A 14,562-nucleotide genomic window follows, 5' to 3' on the forward strand; every position below is an offset into this window, starting at 1 on the left:
TATAGAAATGCTAAATAGTAGTAGTAGTAGTTTCATGAGGTTATGGAAATTAGGCCATCCATATTAAAACCCACTCCAATTAGCCTTCCTACCTACTCTGTTGGAGGGAAATTGTTCTCACAAGCAAACAGTTCCTCTAACACTCTTAAACGGAGCCCTCCTGTGGGAGACCTGGGTCTCAGTTAAAAACAGCCTCCACACCTGGTCCGTGCCCTGGGGTTTACAGCCCATTCCAACTGATCTCTCAGGTAACCAGGTGCTCTGCATGCCTCCTTTCTCTTCAGATCCCCTTTTCTTTGTTCTTCCCTGCTCCTCCTGGAAGGTGCTCTTTATAGGGCTGCTAATAGCCTCTTCTGGGCCCCTCTTCCTGGTTCCGGAAGGGTCCAGTACCTTCTCCAGGGTGCTTCCATCTTTGAAATTCAAGTGTTCAAAGGGAGGAATCAAGGCATTGAGGAATGTAGAAAGAAAAGTAAAATGCCAAGAAATATAAAGAAATTAAGCCTAAAGCTTTGGGAGCCATCAAAGCCTCATCTCACTCGGACATCATCTTTGCCACAAAATCTAACTTATTCTTTAAGTACTCTAGCCCATTTTGTCTAAGGTTCTTGAACATTTAAACTTAGCCCTGTAAGGCTAGTGTAGTTTTTGCAGGAAGGATGTGATGTGGCCATGCTGTTTGCAGCCTTCTATCAGTTGTGCTGCAGCAACTCTAAATTAGTTGAAGCTGGTGCAAACTCTTTTGGTTTGACCAATGTACAGGGTGTCACAGTAGTCCAATAGTGATGTTATGGCATTGACCACTGTGGTCAGGCTCGTTTTTTCAATATATGGAGCATGATTTTGTAGTTGCCACTGGTGATAGAAACATTTTTGAAAGGTTGTTTGAATTTGCAGGATCAAAGTTAGTTATGAGTCTAGCAGTATTCTGACATTCCTGACCTTTGGCTTTAGCCGCCTTTTCTCCAAGATGAAGAGCCCTAGCCGCTTTATCTTTTCCTCATAGTAAAGTCGTCCCATCCCCTTAATCATCTTCGTCGCCTTTCTCTGCACCTTTTCTAATTCCACTATATCTTTTTTGAGGTGCAGCAACCAGAATTGAACACAATACTCTAGGTGCGGTCGCACCATGGACTGACACAGTGGCATTATAATATCTTCATTTTTGTTTTCCATCCCTTTCCTAATAATACCTAACATTCTATTTGCTTTCTTAGCTGCAGCAGCACACTGAGCAGAAGATTTCAACGTATCATCAATGATGACTCCCAGGTCCCTTTCTCGTTCTGTGACTCCTAACGCTGAACCTTGCGTGATGTAGCTATAGTTTAGGTTCCTCTTTCCCACATGCATCACTTTGCACTTGTGCACATTAAACGTCATCTGCCATTTAGACGCCCAGTCTCCTAGTATCGCAAGATCTTCCTGCAACTTTTCACAATCTTCCCGCGATTTGACGACCTTGAACAACTTTGTGTCGTCAGCAAATTTGATAACCTCGCTACTTACCCCCACCTCCAGGTTATTTATGAAAATGTTAAAAAGCAACGGTCCCAGCACAGATCCCTGAGGGACCCCACTAGCTACCCTTCTCCATTGCGAATAGTGACCATTTAACCAGTTTTTAATCCATAACAATATACTACCTCCGATCCCATGACTCTCTAATTTCCTCTGGAGCCTTTCATGAGGGACTTAGTCAAACGCTTTCTGATCTAGAAATGGGAGTAATTAGTGAGGTAATTAAATTTGCTGATGACACAAAGTTATTCAAAGTTGTTAAATCATAAGAGGATTGTGAAAAATTACAAGAGGACCGTATGAGACTGAGAGACTGGGCATCGAAATGGGAGATGACGTTTTATGAGCAAGTGCAAAGTTACGCATGTGGGAAGGAGGAACCCGAACTTATAGCTACATAATGCAGAGTTCCACATTAGGAGTCACTCAACATAGAAAAAACTCAATGCCTTATCCTCTCCTCCCAGTACAACAATGACCACCATACTACCATCAATACCTTAAGACTCACCCCTCCCAATCTCGGACAAACTGAAAATCCTAGGCATAACTATAGACCGCAGCCTATCTCTAGAACAGGAAGCTAAAATTACGACAAAGAAAATGTTCCACACAATGTGGAAACTTAAATGCATAAAACCGTACTTCTCTAGAGACATCTTCCACAACATGATCCAAACAATGGTACTAGCCCACGTAAAGTACTGCAATGGCATCTATGCAGGTTGCAAAGAACAAATATTAAGAAAACTACAGACAGCACAAAACATGGCAGCAAGACTTATCTATGGGAAATCATGCTTCAAAACCCCTCCGCAAAAACCCTCCTTCAAACCCTACACTGGCTACCAATAAATGCGCGCATAACCTTCGTTATGCACAATCATACACAGAATTATCTACGGACTGGCACCGGAATACATGACCGAACTAATTGATCTACTAATCAGAAACTGATGGAACAGCAAGATCATATTTAATGCTCCACTATCTTAGTTGTAAGGGACTGAAATACAAAACATCATACACCTCCAGCTTCTCATTTATAGGCACCCAAATCTGGAACTCTCTACCAAAAGACCTGAAACCCATAAAGAACTACCTAAGCTTCAGTAAAAACCTAAAAACACATCTTTTCAAGAAGTTTCTCCCCACTGCTCCTACCTAACCTCAAACCCACTGTGACATCCTCGTATATCTTCAGACAAATCAACGCAAATCTAACCCTTAGCTTACTTCACTCACTTCCACCATACTAATCATAAATACAGCCTAGGCCATATCTGTTGCTTGTAATAAGTGATACTCTTAAACCAATCTGAATCACTGTGATCGTCTGCCTTGTTGAAACGACACTCTTCAATTCAAGCTGAAACTCTGTAATTGTATGTAAGCCACATTGGATCTACCATTAGGCGGGAAAATGTGGGATACAAATGCAATAAATAAATAATGCAGGGTTCCACATTAGGAGTCAGCAACCCGGAAAGGGATCTAGGTGTCATCGTTGATGATATGTTGAAACCGTCTGATCAGGTGCGGTGGTGGCAAAGAAAGCAAATAGAATGTTAAGGTGGCATTAGGAAAGGAATGGAAAACAAAAGTGAGGACGTTATAATGCCTTTGTATCGCTCCATGGTGCAAATGCACCCTGAATATTGTGTGCAATTTTGGTCACCGCATCTGAAAAAAAAAGATACAGTACAATTAGAAAAGGTACAGAGAAGGGCGTCGAAAATGATAAAGGGAATGGGACGACTTCCCTATGAGGAAAGGCTAAAGCGGCTAGGGCTCTTCAGCTTGGAGAAAAGACGGCTGAGGGGAAATATGATAGAGGTCTATAAAATAATGAGTGGAGTTGAACGGGTAGATGTGAATCGCTTGTTTATATTTCCAAAATACTAGGACTAGGGGGCACGCAATGAAGCTACAAAGTAGTAAATTTAAAACTTAATTGGAGAAAATATTTCTTAAGGCAATGTATAATAAACCTCTGGAATTCATTGCCAGAGAATGTAGTAAAAACTTATTGCAGGGTTTAAAAAAGGTTTGGATAGCTTCCTAAAAGAAAAGTTCATAAGCCATTATTAAAATGGACTTGGGGAAAATCCACTGCTTATTTCTGGGATAAGCAGCATAAAATGTATTGTACTATTTTGGGATCTTGCCAGGTATTTGTGACTTGGATTGGCCACTGTTGGAAACAGGATGCTGGGCTTCATGGACCTTCGGGCTTTCCGAGTATGGAAATACTTAAGTACTTTGTCCACTCTCCCTTACTAAGTAAATTCTTAGGAGGCAGAAAAGCTAAAGAACAATTAACATCTGAATGTTACACAAAATGCATTATGTAAAGAGATACTTTTTGGCCATGCTGGCTACTTGTAATCCAAAGGCTCAGTGGACCTTGGTCGGATTCAGCATGGCTTTTCTTATGTTCTTATACGATTACCCCCATAGTTAAGATTTTTAGCTGTGTGTGTCACTTTCCATTTATCCACGTTATATTTTATTTCCCATATACATGCCTGGTTCACTAGTTCCACACAGTCCCCCTATAGCTCCTCACAATCCACGTGTGTTTGTGTGATGCAGATTTGATTAAGTAGTCTTTGCTCCTTTTTCTGTATCCACTTCTCTTTGGATCAAAGGGCCTGATATTCAGAAGATTTATGCTCCTAAGTTTAAGGCATGTTTACTAAGGTGCAGTTAGCACATGTTTTAGCTGACAGTAGCCGTTAGCGCATGTTAAAACAGCCTGGAGGAAGACCTGCCAGGATTGTGAGAGGGAAAAGAGCTGCCAGGATGGTGGAGTGAGGGGGGGGGGGGGGGGAGGAAGAGATGTCGGACCTGTGGGGAAGTTGGGAGAGAGAGAGAGGTGCTGGTGAAGGAAGAGAGAGAAACACTTGCTGGACCCCTGGGGAGAGGGGGTTTCAGAGGGAGAGATGCTGGCCTGGGATGGGGGAGTCAGGAGAGAAGGAAGAGGTTTTGATATTGGGGGTGGGGGGCATAGGGACACTCAAGAGGCCATTCTTGAAACCACAAACATTGTGCATTCTATTTTGCTCCTCCATTTCGCTGGAATTTCCTCCCTCATGAAATTAGAGCCAAAAGTTCATTTAAGAAATTCGAACCAGCCATAAAGACTTGGCTATTCCGCCAGGCCTTTGACACCATATAGGCTGTCTTTTCCCATCTTTCTTCTTTACTATCCCCTGCACCTTTCCTCCCTTCCCTCCCCTTTGATTTTCTTCTTGTAGCTTGTGAATGAATGGGAATGCTTTCCTGTCAAGTTATTGTAGTTCTTTTCTTTTTCCTAATTGTGCGTTTATTGTACACTGCCTAGATCTACCTGTTAGTTTAAGGTGGTATATCAAATGTATCGTAATAAATAAAATATTGAATAGGGCAAGAATAGAGGTGTGGCAGGGGTAGATAGGGGCAAGGACACACAGGGGTGATGCTGGGTAAGATAGAGAGGAACACAGAGAGAAGATGAATGGTGAACATGGAGAGAAAAGAAATGCCAAATGGACAAGGAAACCCTGGCAAGACAGTTAAGAGAAGACAGAAGAAAACAAAAACCAGAGACCGGAACCAACACAGTTACAAAAATAGAAGACCAGACAACAAATTTTATTTTCTATTTGCTGATTAGAATATGTCAGTGTTTTGACATGTACTTCTGCTAGAACTGGTTTTAGACATGGGTAGGGCCTACGAGAAAAACCTCCAGCATAACAGTGGTGAATGTCCAGGTTTGGAGAAACTCCATTGCTTGTTTCTGGGATAAGCAGCTTAAAATGTATTGAGCTTTTCTGGGATCTTGCCAGGTATTTGTGACCTGGATTGGCCACTGTTGGAAACAGGATGCTGGGCTTGATTGACCTTTCGTCTGTCCCAGTATGGCAATACTTATGTACTTATCTCTGTAAGCATAGCTTTTAAACTCCTAAATTAAGATGAATTTTCAGCTGAAAACGTGCAACTAAGTTTGGCTAAAAATGGAACAGAATTTTTGGAGCATAAATTTAGTAGGTCAGCTTTTTTTTTTTTTTTTTAAATATTGGGCCCAATGTTTTTTCCTAAATTTAACTTTCACAGATTACTTCTCTTTCTTTTCATCATGAGATGTAGCATCCTTTCGACATTCTCTCGTTGAAGGTCACATCCTTTTCACAAACTTCTCCCTTATATCTTCTTTCTCATTATGCAAGGGACTGTCTCTTCTGAGTTCTTTGACTTGCATCTCTCTCTATCACAGGAGATAATGTCCTTACCACTTTATTCCTCATAATGCTTCTGTTTTGTTGTGGAAGGTAAGTCCTTTCCATTCTCTGCCCCACATCTTTTCTCTCTCCTTCAAGGATGAGGCATCTGTGATGCACTCTCTCCCTTGTATCGCTTCTTTTTTCACTACTAGAATGAGTTTCTTTCTGTCCTCTCTCCCTGCCTCGTGTTTCTTCTTGCTTGGCTCCATCTTTCATCTTTCCACTCTCTTCTCATTACAGGAGGCCCTCGGTTGGACACCTGCAGACCTGGACGAATGCCAGCAGGAAAACTAGTACAGACTCGTCCCACATACCCTGGTACACTGCCTACAGGAATTGGGGGCATGATGGCAATTGATTCACCCTACAAATCTGTCTACAGACAACAGTCACCTGTCCCACAGGGTCAACTACTACGCCAGCAGCTTCAGGCAAAACTGGTGAGGAGAAGCTGGCACTGCCCCCTCTGTGAATAGCCAAGAGATGCAGCAAGGACACAATTAGAAGGCATTTCTCAGTGCTGGTGATCCAGATGATTTAAGAGGACACCGCTAGAAAGAATCTTGTTACCGGAGTGCTGCTTGCACTGCTAGTGCATTAGCTGACTGACAAGTTGCTATTACTACTGCTATTTCCTTCTGTAGCGCTGTTAAATATATACAGTGTTGTATGCATGCAAGTAAGAGACAGTCCCTGCTCAACAGATCTTAGTCAGGATTGAGAAAGCTGACACGGCTGGAGTTCTTTTACATCAGTGAATGTGGGTGTGAAACTAGCATTAGACTGTGAGGACAGAATGTTACTTTTTGTGGGGAGCAGAGTACTTGAATACCCTTTGGACTTTGATAATCAGTTTGTCAATCTTTATCTTTTGCAGCAGGGTCAGGGAATGCTTCCTCAGACCATTCGTCCAATAACTCCTAGTCCCTCCTATGGTGCTCCGCAGCCCTCCCAGGTAAGCCTATGCCAGAATGTTTTATTTATACTTACAAATCACCCTACCAAACAAGGTTCTAGGCGATGTGCAACTTTAAAAAAATAATACATATATCCAACGGTAAAAGAAAGCACAAAACAAACCTAATGGTAAAAATATAATACAAAGTCAGTAAACAGAATAACTAAAATTAAGAAACTGGGAGGAGGAAATGACATCACAGGGGAAGATGGACACCTGAATCAGGTGCTTCGTCTGTAGCCAGAGCAATACCCCATTCTTAGCAACATTCGATCAGTGATTTTGGAGTTTGGTGGTGGTTCGAGTAAGTGGAGAGCAATGCAATTGCCCATGGCATCAAAGAAAAAAATTGAGAGGGACAAAGCGGCTCCCTGTGTTGGCGAGGAGCAAGCGGTCCGTGCTGCACGTGGCATCGGAGCACTGGAGGATGGAAGCAGACCTGTGTGAATGGGCGAGATTTCCTCAGTCAGTGTACAGATTTGTAAATCAGTTCAGGAACTTGAAACTGTACAGTGTTCTCATGTCCTCCTTAGGCCATACTCTGGAGAAAGAGGGTTAACATTACTTTAATCTTCCCTGTTACCACCACATTCAGATCCTAACTGATCTGTCTCTTACTGCTTTCTCACTATTGCTAATTGGATGCAATGTCACCATCTGAAATGGAATAAGGTAAAAACTAAATTCTTATTGGTAGGGGCACAACAGAACAAAGAACTAAAATCAAATCTGTTGATTGATGGGAACCATTTTGTGCTTGATAAACCCATAAAAGTTTTGGGTGTTATGCTGGATAATTAATTATCCATGGTGTGTCAAATAAATTCCATAGTAAGAATTAAGAACAATTCGTAAATACCTAACAGATTTGTTTCAATTAGTGGTGCAGGCCCTGATTCTTAGTAAACTCAACTATTGTAATATAATCTACTTGAGTTTACCAAAACATCTAATAAGAAAAATTCAAACAGTTCAAAATGTTGCTTTAGGCATAATACTCTCCCTACGTAAAACAGATAGAATTACTCCTTACTTTACTAGGATTCATTGGTTGACTGTTAAGCTGAGGATATTTTTTAAGCTAGGCTGTTATGGAAAATTACATTTAGGCAAGTTTCATTTTACATGATCAATCTTGTACATTATACGTTAACGATCTTTCTATATAGTTTCCGGAAATTATCATTATTTGATCTCCCCAAGTCTTAAAGGTATCACCTCAAAAAAGCTTTTTAATTGCTTTTCAAGCTGCAAAATTCTGGAAATTTTTACCAGATAATCTTAGAAATATTGCCAACTATACCATATTTAAGAAAAGTCTGAAGACACTATTGTTTCAGATCTACAGTATGAATTATAGTTCCTTTCTGTTTTTCTTCATCATTATTATTATTATGTCATACTGCTTCAAGGTTTAAGTATTATTTTGCATCTATACTATGTAACTTCCTAGACTATTGTGCTCTAGAATCTTGCTGTAATCTGCTGTGAACTATATTTATGGGAAACAGCAGGCTATAAATGAACTGACTGTATAATTATGTGAGATGTGAACAAACTGCAGCAAATGAAATAAAATATATGAAACCCACTGCAAAGCTCTGCAAATGAGAGAAAATTTGTGAATGTACAATATAAAAATATACAGATAAAAACTAGAAATAACAATGTTAAATGTATATGAAATGGTAAAATACCTACTGTAGCTGAATGTACACACTTACCGTATATAAAGAAATTAAAATTAAAACTGGAACAAATACAATTAGAAAATCAACTGTAAATGCCATGTTGGCAGATGAACAGGGCATAGCTAGTGAGGTGGCTCTGTTTGCAGGACTGAATGCCACGGTGATGCACAGCAAATCTAATGACACCAGGTAATATGGGAATGAAACAGTTAGTGAAACGTGAAGGATTCTGCTATAATGCTTTATGCAGTTTATTGCAGGAGGGTTGGGGTCATGGATTTGATATACCACCTTTCTGTGGATATAACGGTAATCAATAGAAATAAAACATGGAAAAGAAAATAAGATGATACCTTTTTTATTGGACATAAGTTAATACTTTTCTTGATTAGCTTTCAAAGGTTGCCCTTCTTCGTCAGATTGGAAATAAGCAAATGTTGGTTGATGACAGTATATATAAGTGAAACATCAAAGCATTTCAGTGGGGTAGGTAGGTGAGAGACAGGGAGATATGCATGGAGATAGGAGGGTGTCAAAGCAATACAATTTTAACACGGCTACCACACCCCTCTACTGTGGATATAACCAAAGCGGTTTATATAGTGGGTTCACATTCTAAGTTTGTACCTAGGGCAGTGGAGGGTTAAGTGATTTGCCCAGAGTCACAAGGAGCTGCAGTGGGTTTTCAGCTCACAGTACTAACCATTAGACACTGAGATTTTGAGCAATAGGATGGAGTGGGGGTGGGGGAGGAATATCTCCAAATGGATTCATTTTGCTTATGTTTGTGAGCTACAGGCCAGGTGAAGCTAGGCATGATTTCACTGTGGGATCCAGTGTTTTGGGGTAATGAGCCGCAGGTGCTGGTGTCACGCGGGCTGACTGTGTTGTCTATGACCTGTAGAGGATAAAGTTGTAGGACGTGTGCAGTGAGTCATACGTTTCCAGGGGATGTTTGTTGTAGAGCTGGTACTTTGGGTGATATGCCCAGGGATCAGGAGTGAGCTGTAGGGTGTAGTGCAGTGGGACTAGATTCTGCAGAGATGGTTTGCACTTCATAGTGACGAGCCTCCAACTCGTCACCATGAAGAAATCAATGAGCTTTGGTTCATTGCTCAACAAATATGCAACTCAAAGCTGTATTTTTTTGTTTTGTAGTTTCTTGATGGTCAGGGAAGCATTTGAGCCCCTTCTGACATTATATAGATAGTCATCTTTCCCACACTGCTGAGTTAGGTAGTGGGCTACTCTGTACAGGAAAAGTAAAATGAGATAATGTTCTTTTTTTTGTACCTCAGGGATATACCACCTACAGTTCACACATGGGCATGCAGCAACATCCCTCCCAGCCTGGTTCCATGGTACCTCCTACCTACTCTAACCAAGCCTACCACAGCTCCCATCCCACTTCCACTCCAGCACTGCCAGATCCTCGACAGATGCAGCAGAGGCCAAGTGGATATGTGCACCAGCAGGCCCCAGGATATGGGCACACGATGCAGAACACACAGAGGTACTGTGTAAGCATAGGATATACAGGGAGGTTGCTTACTATGAACCAAGGTTGGCCCTAGGGCAGCTGCAATGAAAGCAAAACAATATATCCTGACAGCCACACAGTCTCATTGAACCATGACTGTGCACCTGCAGGAAGGGTGGAAAAATTTTCAGATAGCCCGTTTAGCTGGGTAATAACTTTTGGAGATTGAGAGAGACACTTTTTTTAATAGCATTTTCACGTATGTATAATCAAAGAAAACAAATTTGAATAGGAAAACCAGAGCAATTACCAAAAAAATAATATATCTAATGCTGAAATATTAGAAGTCCATGTCTGAGGGGGACAAAAAAAAAGGAAAATCCCAAGTAAGATATTACAATAGTGACATTTTAATGTTTCAAAGCGTGATGTCGTGGGGGTGGAAATTTGGTGCCTGAAAGTTAATTGAGGGGGGTGTAAGGCTGGAGGTTGAGCTAGGGTACGCAACACTTTGAGGTGATATAGATGACACTTTCCTGTACAAAATCATATAGCCAAAAAGTAAAGGTCATTACTGTTTTTGTAATGCTTTGAAGATATAAACATCATACTCGGAGAGAGACAATTTTCCCCAACAATAGAAGTGTATTAATTAGTCTCCTGAATATTAAAATTTCAAATATATGCAATAATTATTGCATATATAGCATGTGTAAGAGGGATATACAGAGATATTTGTATCAGCCCTCCCAAAATGCCACCATATTATTTCACTCTTCATAATCAAGTACCAACTGACAGTGGGATAGAAGTAGAGGAGGATCCACTAGAGTATACACTAAAGGTACGCTGGGGGCGATAAGAAGAAAACCAGGAAAGAACAGAGCCCTGAAATCCAAGTGAGGACAACGTATCAAGGAGTAGGTGGTGATCAACAGTGTCAAAAGCAGCAGATAGATCGAGAAGGATGAGGATAGAATAGAGACCTTTGGATTTGGCCAGGAACAGATCATTGGAGACTTTAGCAAGCGCTGTTTCAGTTGAATGAAGGGGGCGAAAGCCAGTTTGAAGTGGATCAAGAATAGCTTGAGATGAAAGAAAGTCAAGGCAACGGCAGTGAACAGCACATTCAAGTATCTTGGATAGGAAAGGGAGGAGGGAGATGGGGCAATAGTTGGAAGGACAGGTAGGGTCCAATGAAGGATTTTTTTAAGGAGTGGTGTGACCGGCATGTTTGAAGGCATCAGGAACAGTCGCAGTGAACAGTGAAAGATTGAGGATAAGACAGATAAAAGGGATGACAGTAGGAGAGATAGTGTTAAGTAGATGGGTGGGAATAGGATCAGAGGAACTGGTAGTTAGTTTCGAGGAGGAAATAAGATGTGTAATTTCCTCTTCAGTGATTTCAGAAAAGGAGGCAGGGGTTGGAGGGTTGAGAGAATGGACTAAGGGAAGGGGAGGTGGAGGTGACCTGGTTGAGAATTCAAGTTTAATCTTGTGAACCTTATCATGAAAGTACTCAACCAGAGTCTGGGGGGAAAGTGAAGGGGGAGTTGGAGGTGAAGGCGCTTTGAGGAGAGAGAGTTCAGTGTGGCAAAGAGACGTAGAGGGTTTGAGCCAAGAGAATTTGTCAACTGGATGTAATAGTCCTGTTTGGCAAGTGAAAGAGCAGACTGGAAGGAGGTCAGCAAGAATTTGAAATGTATGAAGTCAGCATGGGCACGGGATTTCAGCCAAAGGCGTTCGGCAGAGCGGGCACAGGACTGATCCTTTGGAGTCCTCAGTAGACGGAGTACCTAGGGAAGCCTAGGAAGGGACCGACTGGCTGAGAGGTGAAGCCATTCCCTGCTAGGACAGAAAGCAGTGTTAAGTTTAGAAAAAAAAAAATCAACCAGCCACCTGGGCGTGGAGTGGTCTGATCTCTTTCTGTGCAGCCAGCATCAGCAGGAGTCTTAGGGATGAAGGAAACTTAACCTTGCCTCTGGAAAGGGCGAAGATGATTAATAGGTGTCTGGTGTGCAAGTCCCACTGACTCAGGGCTGGAGCAAGCTGTGAGTCTGGTGCATTTAGCTCAGCTGGAGGGAGGGGGTACATAGCGTGAGGGCAGCATGGGAGAATGAAGCCAGTAGCAAAAGTTCTTCTCCTGGCCTTGACCCAGATTATTTTGCCACATTTTTGGGCTGTGAGTCAGCAGGGCTAGAAAGTGCAGTGTCTGCCACAAGCATGGCAATGGCAACCATTTTAGGGCTGGACCATGTGGTTATCTATTCATGGTTCTGGGGAAGCTGTGCAGAATTTCCCATTCCAAGTGAGTGGTAGCAAAACACCAGTGCCTCAGTAGGCCATGAAACATACAAGCTTAGGGTAGCTTTCCCCCTCATTTATTTAACTTATGCACAAGACCTTTTGTTCGCTACACAAGGGAGCAGCAGTAATGTGGAATCAAACAGGAGGTCTGCAGTCCCCTCTGGTAGTGTCCTCTTTCCTTACTGCGGGTGCAGTGGGATTAAGGAAAGTAGCCCCTAAGATGCTTATGTTTTGGAAGGAGCAGAGATTTGTGGACAAATACCCACAGTCATTGATATTTATTTATTTATTATATTGGTATCCCGCACTTTCCCACTAAAAGCAGGCTCAATGCGGCTTACATAGTAATAGGTAACACAGAATTTTGTTATGTAAAGAAGGAAATTAAGTATAACATAATAATAGGATGGATGGGTAGTAGTAGGATGGTCAATGTCGTTTTCTCTTCAGTATATGTAAGGTAGATGGGTTCAAGAGGCAAAGTGGAGGAGTGGCCTAGTGGTTAGGGTGGTGGACTCTGGTCCTGGGGAACTGAGGAACTGAGTTCAATTCCCACTTCAGGCACAGCTCCTTGTGACTCTGAGCAAGTCACTTAACCCTCCATTGCCCCAGGTACAAATAAATACCTGTATATGTAAGCCGCATTGAGCCTGCCATGAGTGAGAAAGCGCGGGATACAAATGTAACTAATAAAAATAATAATAATCTGGGTCTTTTGGGTAGGCTTGTTTGAATATATGGGTTTTTAGTGCTTTTCTAAATGGTAGGTGGTCATGGATTGCTCGGATAGGTCTAGGGAGAGCGTTCTATAGACGGCTGCCCAGGAAGGAGAAATTGGATCCATAATAAGTTTTGTACTTGAGACCTTTGCAGCTGGGATAGTGCAGGTTGAGGTACTTTTGTGAGGATACAGACATGTTTCTTGCTGGAAGGTCGACCAGATTTATCATATAGTTTGGAGATTCTCCGTGTATTATCTTGTGGATTAAAGTCTGGGCTTTAAAATTGATACGTTCTTTGATTGGGAGCCAGTGCAGTCTTGCACGGAGAGGAGTTGCACTCTCAAAACGTGATCTGCCAAAGGTGAGTCTTGCTGCTGTATTTTGGGGGTCTGAAGTTTTTTTAGGATATAGGCTTTGCAGCCTAAGAAAATACTGTTGCAATAATCAGCATGGGTAAGTACCGTGGATTGCACTAAATTCTGGAATATTGAGAAGATCAGCCTAGGAGAGAGAGGAACTCCCAGAGGGCTCTTTCAATGAAGAGGAATTGGAGGAAAGGGAGTTAGCCCCCCTACCTTAGAGGGAGTTTCCTCTGTTAATATGTCTGTTCTGCAAGGAAGACTTGTCCCCACTAATAACCCAAGTGGTGACCTCCACGGGGACCTCAGAGGAATGGGCACATGAAGCTCCTGAAATGTATTCCATTCTGGCAGAGATTAGGAAGCAGTCTAGAGCCTTCCATTTCTTGAAAGCCATCCAGGAGATTGTGACTGCGCAGTGGGATGTGCCAGATGCCAGCTTTTGCATCACATGGGCAAATTCAAAGTTGTACCTACTTTCTGCTGAGGAGATGGAGAAGATGTTGAAGCTACTAAAGATGGATGCTTTGGTCACAGCAGTTACTCACAAGACTATGATCCCAGTGAAAGGGGTACAGCACTGAAGGACTCTCAGGATCATAGGGTGGAAGGCCCACAAGTTTTTGAGACAGCCAGTCTGGGACTCTAGGTGGCCAGGGCCCTTCTTTGTCAGATTTGGAGTCAAGTGTGATGTTCTTGGTAGATGCCCTTTATGACCTAGCCTGGATATCTGCCAAGTGTGTGGCATCAGCTGTGTCAGCATGATGGTCACTCTGGCTGAGGAATTAGTCTGCAAACACAGCTTCTAAAGCATATCTTTGAAGAGTCCAAGGTACTGTGTCTTCTAGACAAGGTCAAAGGAGCTTCCAAATCTCCGGGAAAAGAGGCCAGGAGAATCAGACAGTCTAAGGGGCTCCTTTAGCCACTCCAAGGCTCCACCGATGGGAGGTCAGCTCACCTGGTTTTAAAGGAGTGGATCAAAATAACTTCTGATTAATGGGTTCTGGGCTTTATTGCAAATGATGTTCCTTGGAACTACTGGAATCCATCTAGGAGGCTAAAAGGGCCACCATAGAGCAGATATTGGAGTGCCTATAGTTCATTCCTGCTCAGAAACACTGTTACAGTAGTCTCAAAATGAGATAAAAGAAGGTGCTCTAACCAATTAGGAGAATTGGTCATCGGAGAACAATGAATGAATAGAGCAAAGTTGTAATTTCAGAAAAATGGAACTAACAATTCGATTAACTTGTGGT

At 42.1% G+C, this 14,562-nt stretch overlaps 1 protein-coding gene across 1 annotated transcript in view; it reads left to right on the top strand.

Moving 5' to 3' along the window:
• Positions 1-14,562, top strand: part of MED12 (mediator complex subunit 12) — a 295,163-nt gene that overhangs the window by 268,129 nt on the left and 12,472 nt on the right. Inside the window, 3 exon segments of the mRNA XM_030208869.1 lie at positions 6,030-6,229; positions 6,667-6,744; positions 9,737-9,951. Of these exon segments, the coding sequence (XP_030064729.1) occupies positions 6,030-6,229; positions 6,667-6,744; positions 9,737-9,951 (493 nt within the window).

Source organism: Microcaecilia unicolor, chromosome 7 (assembly GCF_901765095.1).
Source record: "Microcaecilia unicolor chromosome 7, aMicUni1.1, whole genome shotgun sequence".
NCBI classification, from domain to species: Eukaryota; Metazoa; Chordata; class Amphibia; order Gymnophiona; family Siphonopidae; genus Microcaecilia; species Microcaecilia unicolor.